Consider the following 13492-nt stretch of genomic DNA (forward strand, 5'->3'; position numbering starts at 1 on the left):
TGTGTGAACCTCAAACTTGTCTTTTCTTAATCTTGAAAATGGTCTTAAAAAGCCTTTCTTCTTATGGGTTCATAACTTCCTCTTCTTCTTGATAAAGTTCTCCTTTTCTTTCATCCTCACTTTCATCTATTACGAAAAGATTCATCCCTCTACACATCTATTCTTACAATGCTTGCATTTGTCTCTAAACGACTCTAAGACCCTTACGTGTCACACCTCCGACTATTCCATCATGTTCCCTTTATGGAGGCATTTTTGTGCTTATCACTAAAATCCTAGTGCGTACTACCTCACAATCGATAATCTATCTACACACTCAGCTCAAACCATAGTCCTAGTGCAAATTGCCTCACAATCGGTGACTTATCTACACACTCGAGAACTTCTTCTCAGATACCACTTGATGAAGGATGCTCCCCTAAGTACCAAAAACACACAACACAAAATAGATAAACAATAACAATTTATAAGAAAAAAAATGAGCTTTTTATTAACTCCACCAATGTGGAATTACAGAATTTAGAATTATAATATACAAACCCACATGTGTGTCTTCCTTACAATAATCTCTAAGACAGAGCTGCAAACTACTACCCATAACTGCCTTAATAAATAACCTATGAGCCTTCCTTATACAGGCATTTTTCACTACCTAAGAAGGTTTTGGACACTTAGCCCTAACTCTTGAGATCGACCAATCTCATATTATATTATTTTATTACACTTTATTACATAGAATCAACCTAAGACAATTTACAATTTATATTAAATTCGAATGGTCCATCTTTCAAAGACCATAACTAATAAGCCATTGGCCCACTATTACAACTCCTTTTCGAAAATGATAGCTCTTGTTGCAACTGATTGTACAAGCATACATTAACCAAGGTTTGACCTTGTTTCAAAGCCATTTAGGCCTTCAACGTTGAGCCTGAAGTTTTTATACCAAAAATCTGCAATAACTTCACTAATGCATGTGATATGGCGATGAAACTCATATACAAGTATATTTATCTAAGATGAACTTCCATATATGAAATTAAAATATTTTGAGCTCACATGACTAACCCATTAAAAATAGAAATCTTCCACAAACAACTCTGCACTGAAATACCCCATATTGAAAACAAATAAATAGAAATAGAAATATTTTCGGGTGATGCAAGATTGCCCTTACACTCAAGATGCTCCTGCATCAGACACATATGCATAATGAGCAAACAAATAGAATACCAATGAATTCCTTCACCTTACAAGTGAATGATGGGCCCTCATAGATCCGAGTTTTGGAGACTGCCCCTAGTTTTTTTTCAAGAGTAGTCAAGTTTGGTTCAAAGGGAAGGGAGTGAATAGTTACCCCTAGGTAAAAGCCCTAATTTTTCAAGAAGAACAGTCACAATAACATAGATGATGACATGAAATTTGTTGGAATTTTCTTTGGAACTTTCAAGGGTTTGAAAATTTGCACCAAGAAATGCACACAATTATCACAAGATCTCATCTTTGATTGCACAAAATAACATACACGAGATTTAAAAACTTGAAATTGGTCCACATTCATTCAATCATTTAGAATTTGAAGAGATTTCTAAAGAGTGTACTATTATTAAGCTGATAGGGGCAATCTTTGTGGAAAAAAATTAACATTATGAAATCTAGCATTTTGAAAAGGGGAACGAGAATACTCAACAAAACACACGTCCCAATCACTGAGCCTGATCATATGCAGGTGTGTTCAAGCGTTCAACATATCTAGAGACCTCAACTACTTCTACACCTCACTGTATATCAAGCATTCAACATATCAAGATTATCTCGATTGCTTCTACACTTCACTATATTTTCCAATAGACTTCACCATAAAATCTAGCCACTAACTATCTCTTCAAACAAATTGTAAATTCATTCAACTTATGCCTATCTTTTCACTGTTCTTTTGCTAAGTGCATTTAACTCCTTTCTATCCTTTCACTGCCCTCCTGCTAAATGCATTAGATACGTTTCTATTTGTCCTCCCACTAAATGCATTAAATACATCTCCATCTATAATTGTCCTTCGATTAATTTTTTCCTCTTTAAATTTTATTTATAAATACCCCAAACCCTGGAAAAGTTATCATCCTCCAATCATAAAATTCAAAAATTTGAAAGAAAATTAATTTACTACAATGTAAACCTTACGATCTAAGATTTATTTCATTTTCTAAAATTAATAGAAATAGAAATGAGGAAACATAAATACTCATATAAAACAAGGACTAATAATAATGTTAGACGTGACCCTTTTATTATTATTGCATATACCCTCGTAATATGTATGTTATATTTTATATTTTATATTGTCTTGCCTCTAAGGTTGATGCACACGTCACTTTTTTCTCCTTTTTAAAATAATTTTAACTCTAAATTTAATTATAATAACTTTCATTCATTCATTCATAAGCAACTTAAATTAAATTGTTAGGAACGTTTTACACAAAGCACAAGCGCCGGAACCAAAAACAAAACCAATCTTGTGGTGCTTGCCCGTTAAGGCTACTTTCTGTCCGAGCTTGTCAACTCTGCTTTCTGTTCAACAAGTCTTCTCCAATCTTTATAAGCGGACTTTCCATCTGGATCTCAACGCAAAATCTTCTCAGAATTCTCGAGAGTTTGACAGTCTTCTTGTCTATTTTGAGCCAGAAATGAGCCCGATCCGATGGGCTATTTGAAATTGCAAATTAACGTCTGAAGAAGTTTAAGCAGCAGTCAATCCAACCGTGCGCGCCTCAGGATGTATATATTTTGAAGATCTGCACAGTTTTGAAACTATTTGGTGGTCATTCCGAGTAAAGGACCTTTTCTGAACGCAATTTGGCTAAATTTGGGGGTTTTCTGGATCTGGATTTTGTCAGTGTACTGAGATGATTGACATTTTTGCTGTTGGTGATCTTACAGACTGTATATTCGATTTTAGCCTGAGTTTTCTTCCAGTTGAGGGGCTTATCGGTTCAAGGAGCAATTATTTGTTACACGGAGTAAATTAGCAGGGTTGATTTTCGATATTTGTATTTGGGTGAAATGTTTCGGCGAGACAAGGACAGAGATAGAGATAGAAATCGACAGCAAAACGGGTTTTCGCCATGCGGGCAAGTGAGGGTTCTTGTTGTAGGAGATTCAGGTAATTTTTTTTAAAAATTAAAATTTTTGGATAATGATGTTTGGACTTAAGTGAGTGCGGCGCTGTTTTACACTGCTTCTGCAGTTAAATTGCGATAGCTTTTTTTTATGACAGTAGTCACGCACCTTGTTTTAAGCCACTATCCGGCAGAAATAGACGCATTGATGAAAATCTGTATCTCTAAATGATCTAACCAATTAAATTAGCCGCCTCTTTCAAAGATTTGTACTACAACCATTTGAACGGGCTTTAATTGCTTCAGAAAAAGCAAGATCTAGTGAAGGTTTTACTGTTCTGTTTTTTGTGGTTTATTTACTTAGTACCGAGGCCATTTAATTATCAATTAAACTGGAAATGACCTTAATGTAGCCCGAAAACACTTCCACATGACCCGCTTTGATCACTTTATAGTTTACGCGGATTGGGTTTTGAGCAACATATCAGATTAAGTATAAATATCATCGCTGATAGTAAATTATGTCCTAATATATCAGCTGACACAAGAAGCCTGTGATGAGATATAAACTGTAAAATCTACAGGACCTCACTAGTTGTTGTCATAGGTTTGGGCCTCATGATTTCATCTGAGAGCAATGAAATATAGCCAAATTAGCTCAGACTAACATATTAAAGATAGATCTACAGACAAGGAAGGCTTGTGACTATAATGCACGATAAAATTCAAGAATGACATCAAAGAAAGCTAGACGCCAGGAATTATAAAGGAGGCAAGACCGGGCTGTTGTTTGGAGAAACATCCATTAAACCGAGTAACCTCAGATAGATGGTAATTAAATACCGAATCACCGATAGTTGAAATGCTAAGCTTCTTGTAATGATAGTAGCCATGCCCACAAAGTATGATACGGAGAAATAAATTTGTTTCTGTACAGCTTTAATTTGGAACACTGTCTTGTACAGTTGCCATTCTCCTTTGCTCTTTTTGTTGTGATTGACCTCTTCTACCAGAAAGCAAGAAATGAACCCAAAATGCCAAAATATATCAAATAATAACTTAGATTTGGAAATAACTAGAAAAATATCAGAAAATCAGCATGGTGTATAGGTAGAATCGAATTAACAATGATTAAATACCAAGGATAAAAATTGAACTAGCAACATAAAATTTAATGAATGGTTACGTCTTAATTCATACAACTACCCAAAAGGATCAAGTGCATAGGCTGTTTTGGCCGAGTAAGGCAATACAAGACATTCATATTGGTAGTGAAGTGTTTGATGGAATGCAGCCATTGTTCCATCAAATGGAGATCAGGTGTGGGGTTGTTCCAATTCCGCGACTGTAGAACAAAAATGGTTTTGCCCATCTTTGGTAGTGTAAGTCTTGATGTGAATAAGTATTCGAATTCTTTTCTAATATTAACATCCAGTATAAATTCCTGCAAGTTAGGAGCCTCATTCCGCTGAGTTGAGGCTCATTTATGCCCATGAGCTGATCCGTAGTTTCGACAGGATCCTAAATGGTGTGACACGATGATTAACCCTGATAATTGAAATGCTCTTCTATTGTGCAACCAACTTTGTAACTGATAACCATTCATGCAACATAATTAAACATCAATTTGCATGTCAAAACAAGAGACAAATGATAGGTTATTCTCCAGAAATCAAAACAGTTTGTGAATTGTTTTAAATTTTAATGTAACAAAAGTGACATTTTGGTAACATGTGCTAACAACTCTGGGTCACAGAAATAAATACTACTTATTAACAAATGAGTACAATGTTGAGGAAAGTTAAACAACTAACCAACAGCGAGTGAACAACAACATGGTATGATACATATTTTTTGTTTTTTCCTGAATAAGAAATATGTAAAATTTAATCTTTTTGAAACTTGGTTTCGTTACTTGACTGGAATGAGTAATTAATTGAAGTAAACATTTAAAAGCTAAAATCCAATATTTTTTTCTTTTTGGACAAACATACCAAGCCTACAGGATTTTAAAATTGATGGCAAAGCAAATTATTACTAGTTGACTAGTAAAATTCTCACCAAAAACTTGAAGGAGAGAAATTGAACTTCCATTCTGAGAATGGGGTTAAATGCTACAGATACATAATTTTTCTTTTTCTAGATGTTGAGTCAGGCACGAATCTATCTGGCACAAGAGCGAAAATTAAAAATCTTTTGCTGTGGTTGGTGAGATTTATTTGATCTGTAGGGTTTTTTCAACATTGGTAACTTAAAGAGGCTATCCACAACCAAAACTTGTGCATGCTTAGAGAGACCATCCACCACACTAATTTGCCAGCTAGCTTTGGCAAGCCTTAAAACATATGGAAATAGTTGTCTATAGCCTAGTGGGAATTGGTAATGGTTGTTAGTTCCCTGGATTTTATCAATCTATGTTTTGGTGAATTCTCCAGCTCATATAGAGTGTTTTGATACCTTTGTATTTAATCTTTGAGCAATAGTACCATTACATTCAGATATAGAATTCATTTATGATTCAAATAAAATATAAGTTTATTCTATTATTCATTGTGTTTAACTGTGATTTTGCTTTAAAGAATTAAATTGTTTGTTTCTTAATAATTGAACTCAATAAATAGACTCAATAGATTTTTAATGTTCAAGAAATATTTCGTGAAGGTGCTCTAGAGTCTAACCACATTCTCTTGTAGAGAAGGATGCCATCAAAATATATTAGGACGAATCTCCTAAGGAATAAGTGAAAATTTGGGTTCATTATGCTTTGGAATGCAGATGTGGTAGCAGTGAGGCCAAAAGGCATGGCTAGAAATTTGTAGTGCCCTCACAATTTGGAAAGGTGATCTGGGGAATATATTCATCTCATAGCACCGTTTGGTGATACTTAGATGATAAATCTAGCTTGGGGAAGAAATGGGTCCCATGCAATTCATTAATCACAGGAATTAGAAACTTACCCTTTATTGTGATTTTAACTTTTCTTTTTTGAATATCCATATACAATTGTAATGTCCCCCACTTAGCCAGTTTGGAGGTATGTTGTTGTTAGCCCATTCTTGTATGGTCCCGAGGGCTAACCAAGACTTCAAAAGGGATCCTGAGGTTATTTTGGCCTAGTCAAATTTAATTACAAGCCAAACAAAGTTCGTTTGTTGGGTTTTCAGAAAGACTTACTATTTTTAGTAAGCCAATAGGGGGATGCAGTGCTTTCAATTTTCAGTGACAGGATGAGATGCGTTTTGTTGGGCTCTTTTTGATGAGCTATTATATGTGGGATTTCGAGTTTATTTGGTATATTATTTTAATGTTTGAAGTTACAACGGTAAAGTGACTATTTAAATTAAATATTATAATGTTTCATAAAGTCACTTTATAAAAATCAAGAGTCCCCCTTTGGAGTACATCCCCTTTGGAGTACATACATGGACTTTGTAAAAAGAAAAAAAGAAGTAATATTAAAAGTCATGTATTATCCCACATTGGCAAGACGGAAGCTTGGAGCAAGTGAGGAAGGGATTAAAAGAAAGAGGATAGCTCTCATTTATTCATGCTTGGAAATATCAAAGAAATTGGAAAATTTTCTGGAGATTGTCTCTATAGTTTGAAGGACAAAATCCCTTCAAGCTGGAAATCTTGACGCTATTGAAAGATATGGTCTTGAGATTCAACATAGTAGCAATCCGAAAAAGCAGATAAGAAAAAGTAGTTTGAAAAAGCGGAACCAAAAAAGCAGGCTGAAAAAGCGGATACGAAAAAGCAGCCCGAAAAAGCAGAACTGAAAAAGCAGGCTTGGAAAAGCAGTTCGAAAAAAGCAAAGCAAAAGGGGCAGCATTGAAGGAAATTATTACAGCCATCTACAACCAGGTTCTTTTGTTCGTATTGCTTTTTAGGGTGTTATAAGCTTTCAGCTGTAAGTGTGCATTATACCAGCATTATCATTTTGTAATCTATGTAAATGCCAAAGTCTTGGCCATATTTCATGAGCATTGTAATTTTCATTGCAATTAAGAAGATAATAGTTGCTGGTGTCATTTAAGCAATTTAATATCATTATTTATCAGCTAGTTAGTTTGCATACCAATTGTTTGTAAAAATGTCTGTTGGCTGTAGGTGTTCATTTCTCATGCTTAGATCATATATATGCACTGAATATTGTCAAAATTAGTAGCACACTCATGTTAGGTCATTGTGTAGTCCATTGTAGTCTTCTAGCACAAGATTCTCATTGATGCAAATGGAAGAAAAATTCATTTGAAGCTAGCTGAAATACTATATCAGCCATACGTCCCTTGCATGTGAATTGTTTGATGAAATTCCTTAAGCTTTCATCAGCTTTTTTTGGAGAGCAGATTTGAGGAGGGTCATTACACTGGTATCAGAGCTATAAGACTTGTCATCCTGTGGAGGTCTTATAGGGAATTTGGAACAGCGAGATAGAGAGGAAAGTGTTTGACGAAATGTCAAAACACTAAAATTAGAGCATTTATGTTTGAGCATGCGACAGGGGCCTTATAATTTTCGCAATACCAGAGCAAGACAAAATAGGATTTTAGACCTGCAGAGCAAACAGTCTAGTTCATCCATGCAGGTGGACATAGAACCCAATCATACAGACACAGAGGAGGTATTCTTTGATCAAGACGGCAATATGAGAGTCAGGAATGCTCGGGATCCTGGAGAGGAAAGATTCTTACAGTTATTAGAGACCTTGGCACAAGGACAGCGATTAGCAGAACAGAGGGCACAGGAACAAAATTAGAGAATGGAGCGTATGATGCAAATGATGGCTCGTCAAATGGGGTTGAAAGCTAACATGGGTGGAGGAAATAATCAGAATGGTAATAATCAAAATGGTAACAATCAGAATGAGAATAATCAGGATGGGACACATAATGGAGGCGAACAAGTTGGGAACAATTTTGGTCATGCACCCCAGCAAGCTAGGACAGTGAGTTCAAGGCCCATGATTCCCACATTTCCTCCTAGAGCCCCAGAGCAGCCCGTACTAGAGCCCCAGATCACTGATATACAGGACCAGTTGAGAAGAGATTGGGAAGCCGGAGGTCCAGATTTTACTGTTGCAATTACCTTTAGGGAGTATATGGATGTGCGGATGAAACATATGCCACGTGGACATGACAAGAACCAGAGCTATGAGCTACGGAAGAAAGTAGGGAAACTTCAGTTACCATATTATGATGGCTCGAGAAAGTCTACAGCAAGAGCTTGGGTTCAAAAGCTTGATACATACTTTCAATTGAACCCTATGCCTGAGGAAGAAGCTATTAAGTATGTAGCAATTCATCTGGATGGGTTAGCACACGAGTGGTGGCATCATGGTATGGTCACTTTGTGTCATGCACACATTACCTCATATGTGGAGTTTACGGAGAAACTGATTGAGCGTTTTGATAGGAAGGATCTAGAATTACATTTCAAGGAGTTAGCTGAGCTTAAACAATGGGGATCATTGGAAACATACATTTCAGAATTTCAGAAACTTGCAGTGTTAGTAACAGATGTATCTGAACGGAGGATACTGGTTCTATTTATGGATGGGTTAGCTGATCCGTTGAGAGGGTGGATTAAAGCTCTCAACCCTCCCACTTTGCAGGAAGCCATTAAGAAAGCTCGTGACATGGATTCCTCTTCAGCTTCTAAAAATAAATTCCAGGCAAAGAGTTTCCCTTCGAGGAAAGATAAGGACAGTAAACCTTTTCGTAGAGAGGGTCAGCTACCTAAGGAGGAAAGTAAGAGGTTGGACAATGAGACACTTAATGATCTCAGGAAGAAGAAGCTTTGTTTTCATTGCAGGCAGCCTTGGGATTTGTCACATAAGTGTCCATTGAAAGCAAAAGCCAAGCAGATGGAGTACTTTTCAGCCGAAGAGTCAGTGGATGGAGATTCAGAGCAGTCATCAGAATCAAATGGAGATGATAATTCTTCACATGAGGAAGCACACAGTGATAGCACGATAGCTTAGTTGTCCAGTATACAGGAGGCCGTCACTTTTAGAGTTAGGGGAACTTTGGATGGACAAAGATTTGTGGCACTCATTGATACAGGGGCAACACATAACTTCATTGATGAAAAGTTTGTGACACGCAGAGGGCTACATACAGAAGAGCATACGGGATTTAAGGTGATGGTTGCCGACGGCTTCAAAATCGACTGTACCAAGAAAATCTCCAACTTGCAGCTTCGTTTGGGGGATTATGACATGGTGGGAGATTTCTTTGTTGTCAACATTGGTGATCAGGATATGGTGCTTGGGATGAATTGGATGAAATCTTTGGAAGAGTTTACATTTAATCTTCAGAAAATGGAAATGAGGTTTGAGGCAAATGGTAAGAAGATAGTACTCAGAGGTTTGTCAGATGGGAGACTACGAGTGGTGTCACTCAAGCGGATGTAGAATTTCTTCAGACACGACCAGGTGCAGTGGACAGCAGAGTTCAGAGTAATGCCTGAGGTGACAGAGCAACATAAACAGGAGTATCCACTCGATGTACAAAAAATAATAACCAAACATACTAAGGTGTTTGGTGAGATACTTCCAGGGAGACCCCTGGATAGGGGAATTAAACATGTTATTGAGTTAGAGGAAGGGGCCAAGCCAGTCATCATCACACCCTACTGCCATCCAAAGAGATATAAAGATGAAATAGAAAAGGCAATCAAGGAGTTGATTGACATGGGGCATATATGACCAAGCAAGAGTCCTTTCGCTTCTTCAATAGTATTGGTGAAGAAGAAGGATGGTACAATGAGGATGTGCATTGATTATAGAGAACTAAACAAGAAGACAATCAAGAACCGATACCCTATTCCGCGCATCGATGAGCTTATTGATGAATTGCACGGTGCCTGCTACTTCTCTAAGATTGATTTGAGATCTGGCTACCACCAAATACGGGTTAGAGAGGTGGATGTGGAGAAGACAGCTTTTAGATGCCACTATGGACATTTTGAGTTCTTAGTCATGCCCTTTGGGTTGACTAATGCCCCCGCCACTTTCCAGTCCTGTATGAATAGAGAGAGTATTCAGAGATCAGTTGAGGAAGTTTGTGTTGATTTTTTTTTGATGATATACTGATATACAGCCATACTTGGGAGGAACATTTGAAGCATATTGATGTAGTGCTCAGCATTCTAGAGAGGGAGTCATTATATGCCAAGATGAGTAAATGCGAGTTCGGGATGACAGAGTTGCTCTATCTAGGGCATATTATTAGTGCAGGAAGTGTTCGGGTTGACCCAGACAAGATCAGGGCCATTCTGGATTGGCCACCGCCGAGGAGCACTTCGCAACTTAAGGGATTTCTTGGGCTTTGCGGGTTCTACCGCAGATTTGTGAAGGGATTTTCACAGATAGCAGCACCACTTACAGATTTGACATGGAGAGACAGTTTCAAGTCGTCAGAGAAGGCTCAGGATTGTTTTGACAGGTTCAAGGAGCTGATGAGTACATGCCCTGTTTTAGCCATTCCAGATTTCACCAAGCCTTTTGAGCTGCAGTGTGATGCCTCAGGAGAGGGCGTAAGAGCTGTCCTCATGCAGGACAAACATCCCATCGCATATGAGAGCAGGAAATTACGAGGTGTTGAGAGAACTTACAGCATCTATGACAAAGAAATGCTAGCAATCATGCACGCGCTAGCTAAGTTCAGGCAATACTTAGCAGGGAGCCAATTTACAGTAAAAACAGATCATAACAGCTTGAAACATTTCCTTGGACAGAAGGATCTCAATGACAGGCAACAGAAATGGGTGAGTAAGTTACAGGCTTATGATTTTGACATAGTCTATGTCAAAGGGAAGAAAAATATCGTCGCAGATGCTTTATCCAAAAGGCCTCATTTGCTTGCTGTTGGGATAGTCATGGACGATTGGAGAGAGTTGATCTTGGCAGAGTATGCCAAGGATAGTTGGGCATCTAGTGTTATTGAAGGAACTATTCAGGATAGTCGATACACTGTTGTAAATGATTTGATCATCTACAAGGAAAGGATTTATTTAGTACCCGGGTCTGCTATGAAGCAGAAGATTTTGAGGGCATTTCATCATTCACCATTGGCAGGACATCCCGAATTCTTTAAGACATATCAGCAGGTGAGAGAGCGCTTCACTTGGAAGGGACTCAAAACAGAGGTGCTTCAGTTTGTTAGGGAGTGCCCAGTATGTCAGCAGAACAAACAGGAACATTCCTTTCCAGGTAGTTTACTACAACCCCTACCCATACTAGAGAAGAAGTGGATAGCATTTTCATGGATTTCATTACAGGCCTCCCCAAGGTACAAGGTCGGGATTGTATTTTTGTTGTGGTAGACAGATTGACGAAATTTGCACATTTCTTTGCGATTTCGTCCACATATTCAGCAGTACAGACAGCAGAGCTATTCTTTCGAGAGGTATTTAGATTACATGGGATGCCACGGAACATAGTCAGCGACAGGGATAGTAGGTTTATGAGCCACTTTTGGCAGGAGTTGTTCAGGTTGTGTGGAACAGAGCTAACTTCGAGTACCAGTTACGACCCCCAAATTGATGGGCAGACAAAGATAGTGAATAAATGGGTTGAGGGGTACCTTCGAAACTACATTGCAGGAGAGCAGAAGGCTTGGGTGAAGTGGCTGCATCTAGGGGAGTACTGCTATAATACCTCTTTCTATATGTCTATTCAAATGTCCCCTTTCATGGCACTGTATGGGTATGATGCTCCTAATTTTTTGGATTTGTTATTTGGGGACAGTAGGGTGCCTAAGGCCAAGGATATATTGCAGGAGTGTCAGGACATTATGCGATCCTTGAAGGAAAATTTGCAAAGGGCACAAAATCAGCAGAAGCAATATGCTGATCAGCACAGGGTTGAGAGATCTTTCGAGGTAGGAGACATGGTGTACCTCATGTTACAGCCGTATGGACAGTCCTCTCTTAAGAGAAGTGGAGCAGAGAAATTGAAACCACGCTACTATGGACCATTCAAAGTAATCAGGAGAGTGGGTGAGGTAGCTTATGAGTTGGAGCTGCCTGTAGACAGTAAAGTGCATAACGTGTTCCATGTGTCACACCTTAAGAAGGCATTGGGGCATAATGTGGTGCCTTTAGTAGTATTGCCACCTCTCGATGATAAGGGAAAACTTATCTTGATTCCTGAGGCTATACTTGACTTGAGGGAGAGGGTGCTTCGCAAGCTGACTATCAGGGAGTACCTAGTAAAGTGGAGGAACCTACCAGTTGAGGATGCGACATGGGAGGCAGAGGAGATTATTCAGCATCCTAAGTTGAGATTGCTTGGGGACAAGCAATTTCAAGGGGGGCGGACTGTAATGTCCCCCACTTAGCCAGTTTGGAGGTATGTTGTCATTAGCCCATTCTTGTATGGTTCCGAGGGCTAAATAGGACTTCAAAAGGGATCCAGAAGTTATTTGGCCTAGTCAAATTTAATTACAGGGGAGTTCATTTGTTGGGTTTTCAGAAAGACTTCCTATTTTTAGTAAGCCGATAGGGGGATGCAGTGCCTTCAATTTTTAGTGACAGGATGAGATGCGTTTTATTGGGCACTTTTTGATGTGCTATTATATGTGGGATTTCAAGTTTATTTGGTATATTATTTTAACGTTTGAAGTTACAACGGTAAAGTGACTATTTAAATTAAATATTACAATGTTTCATAAAGTCACTTTATAAAAATCAAGAGTCCCACTTTTGAGTACATACATGGACTTTGTAAAAAGAAAAAAAGAAGTAATATCAAAAGTCATGTATTATCCCACATTGGCAAGATGGAAGCGTGGAGCAAGTGAGGAAGGGATTAAAAGAAAGAGGATAGCTCTCATTTATTCATGCTTGGAAATATCAAAGAAATTGGGAAATTTTCTGGAGATTATGTCTCTATAGTTTGAAGGACGAAATCCCTTCAAGCTGGAAATCTTGACGCCATTGAAAGATATGGTCTTGAGATTCAACATAGTAGCAATCCGAAAAAGCAGATACGAAAAAGCAGTCCGAAAAAGCGGAACCGAAAAAGCAGGCTGAAAAAGCAGCCCGAAAAAGCAGAACCGAAAAAGCAAGCCAAAAAAGTAGTTCGAAAAGAGCAAAGCAGAAGGGGCAGCATTGAAGGAAATTATTACAGCCATCTACAACCAGGTTTTTTTGTTCGTATTGCTTTATAGGGTGTTATAAGCTTTCAGCTGTAAGTGTGCATTATACCAGCATTATCATTTTGTAATCCATGTAAATGCCAAAGTCTTGGCCATATTTCATGAGCATTGTAATTTTCATTGCAATTAAAAAGATAATAGTTGCTGGTGTCATTTAATGTCCACCATTAAATGACTGTAATGTCCCCCACTTAGCCAGTTTGGAGGTATGTT

The 13492-nt window shown here is 38.1% G+C and overlaps 1 protein-coding gene across 4 annotated transcripts in view; it reads left to right on the top strand.

Moving 5' to 3' along the window:
• The first annotated feature begins 2444 nt into the window (after window positions 1-2444).
• LOC149569572 (small GTPase LIP1-like) overlaps window positions 2445-13492 on the top strand; it is a 39102-nt gene continuing 28054 nt past the window's right edge. For 2 of the 4 annotated variants that reach the window (XM_089822256.1, XM_089822255.1), the window contains exon 1: window positions 2445-3160. In XM_089822256.1, the coding sequence (XP_089678382.1) occupies window positions 3061-3160 (100 nt within the window). In that variant the 5' untranslated portion in view covers window positions 2445-3060. The remainder of the gene's footprint in view (window positions 3161-13492) is intronic. The other 2 variants (XM_089822254.1, XM_089822257.1) reach the window with 2 other exon arrangements.

Source organism: Cupressus sempervirens, chromosome 3 (genome assembly GCF_028749045.1).
Source record: "Cupressus sempervirens isolate cs-2001-9-10 chromosome 3, ASM2874904v1, whole genome shotgun sequence".
Taxonomy (NCBI): Eukaryota; Viridiplantae; Streptophyta; class Pinopsida; order Cupressales; family Cupressaceae; genus Cupressus; species Cupressus sempervirens.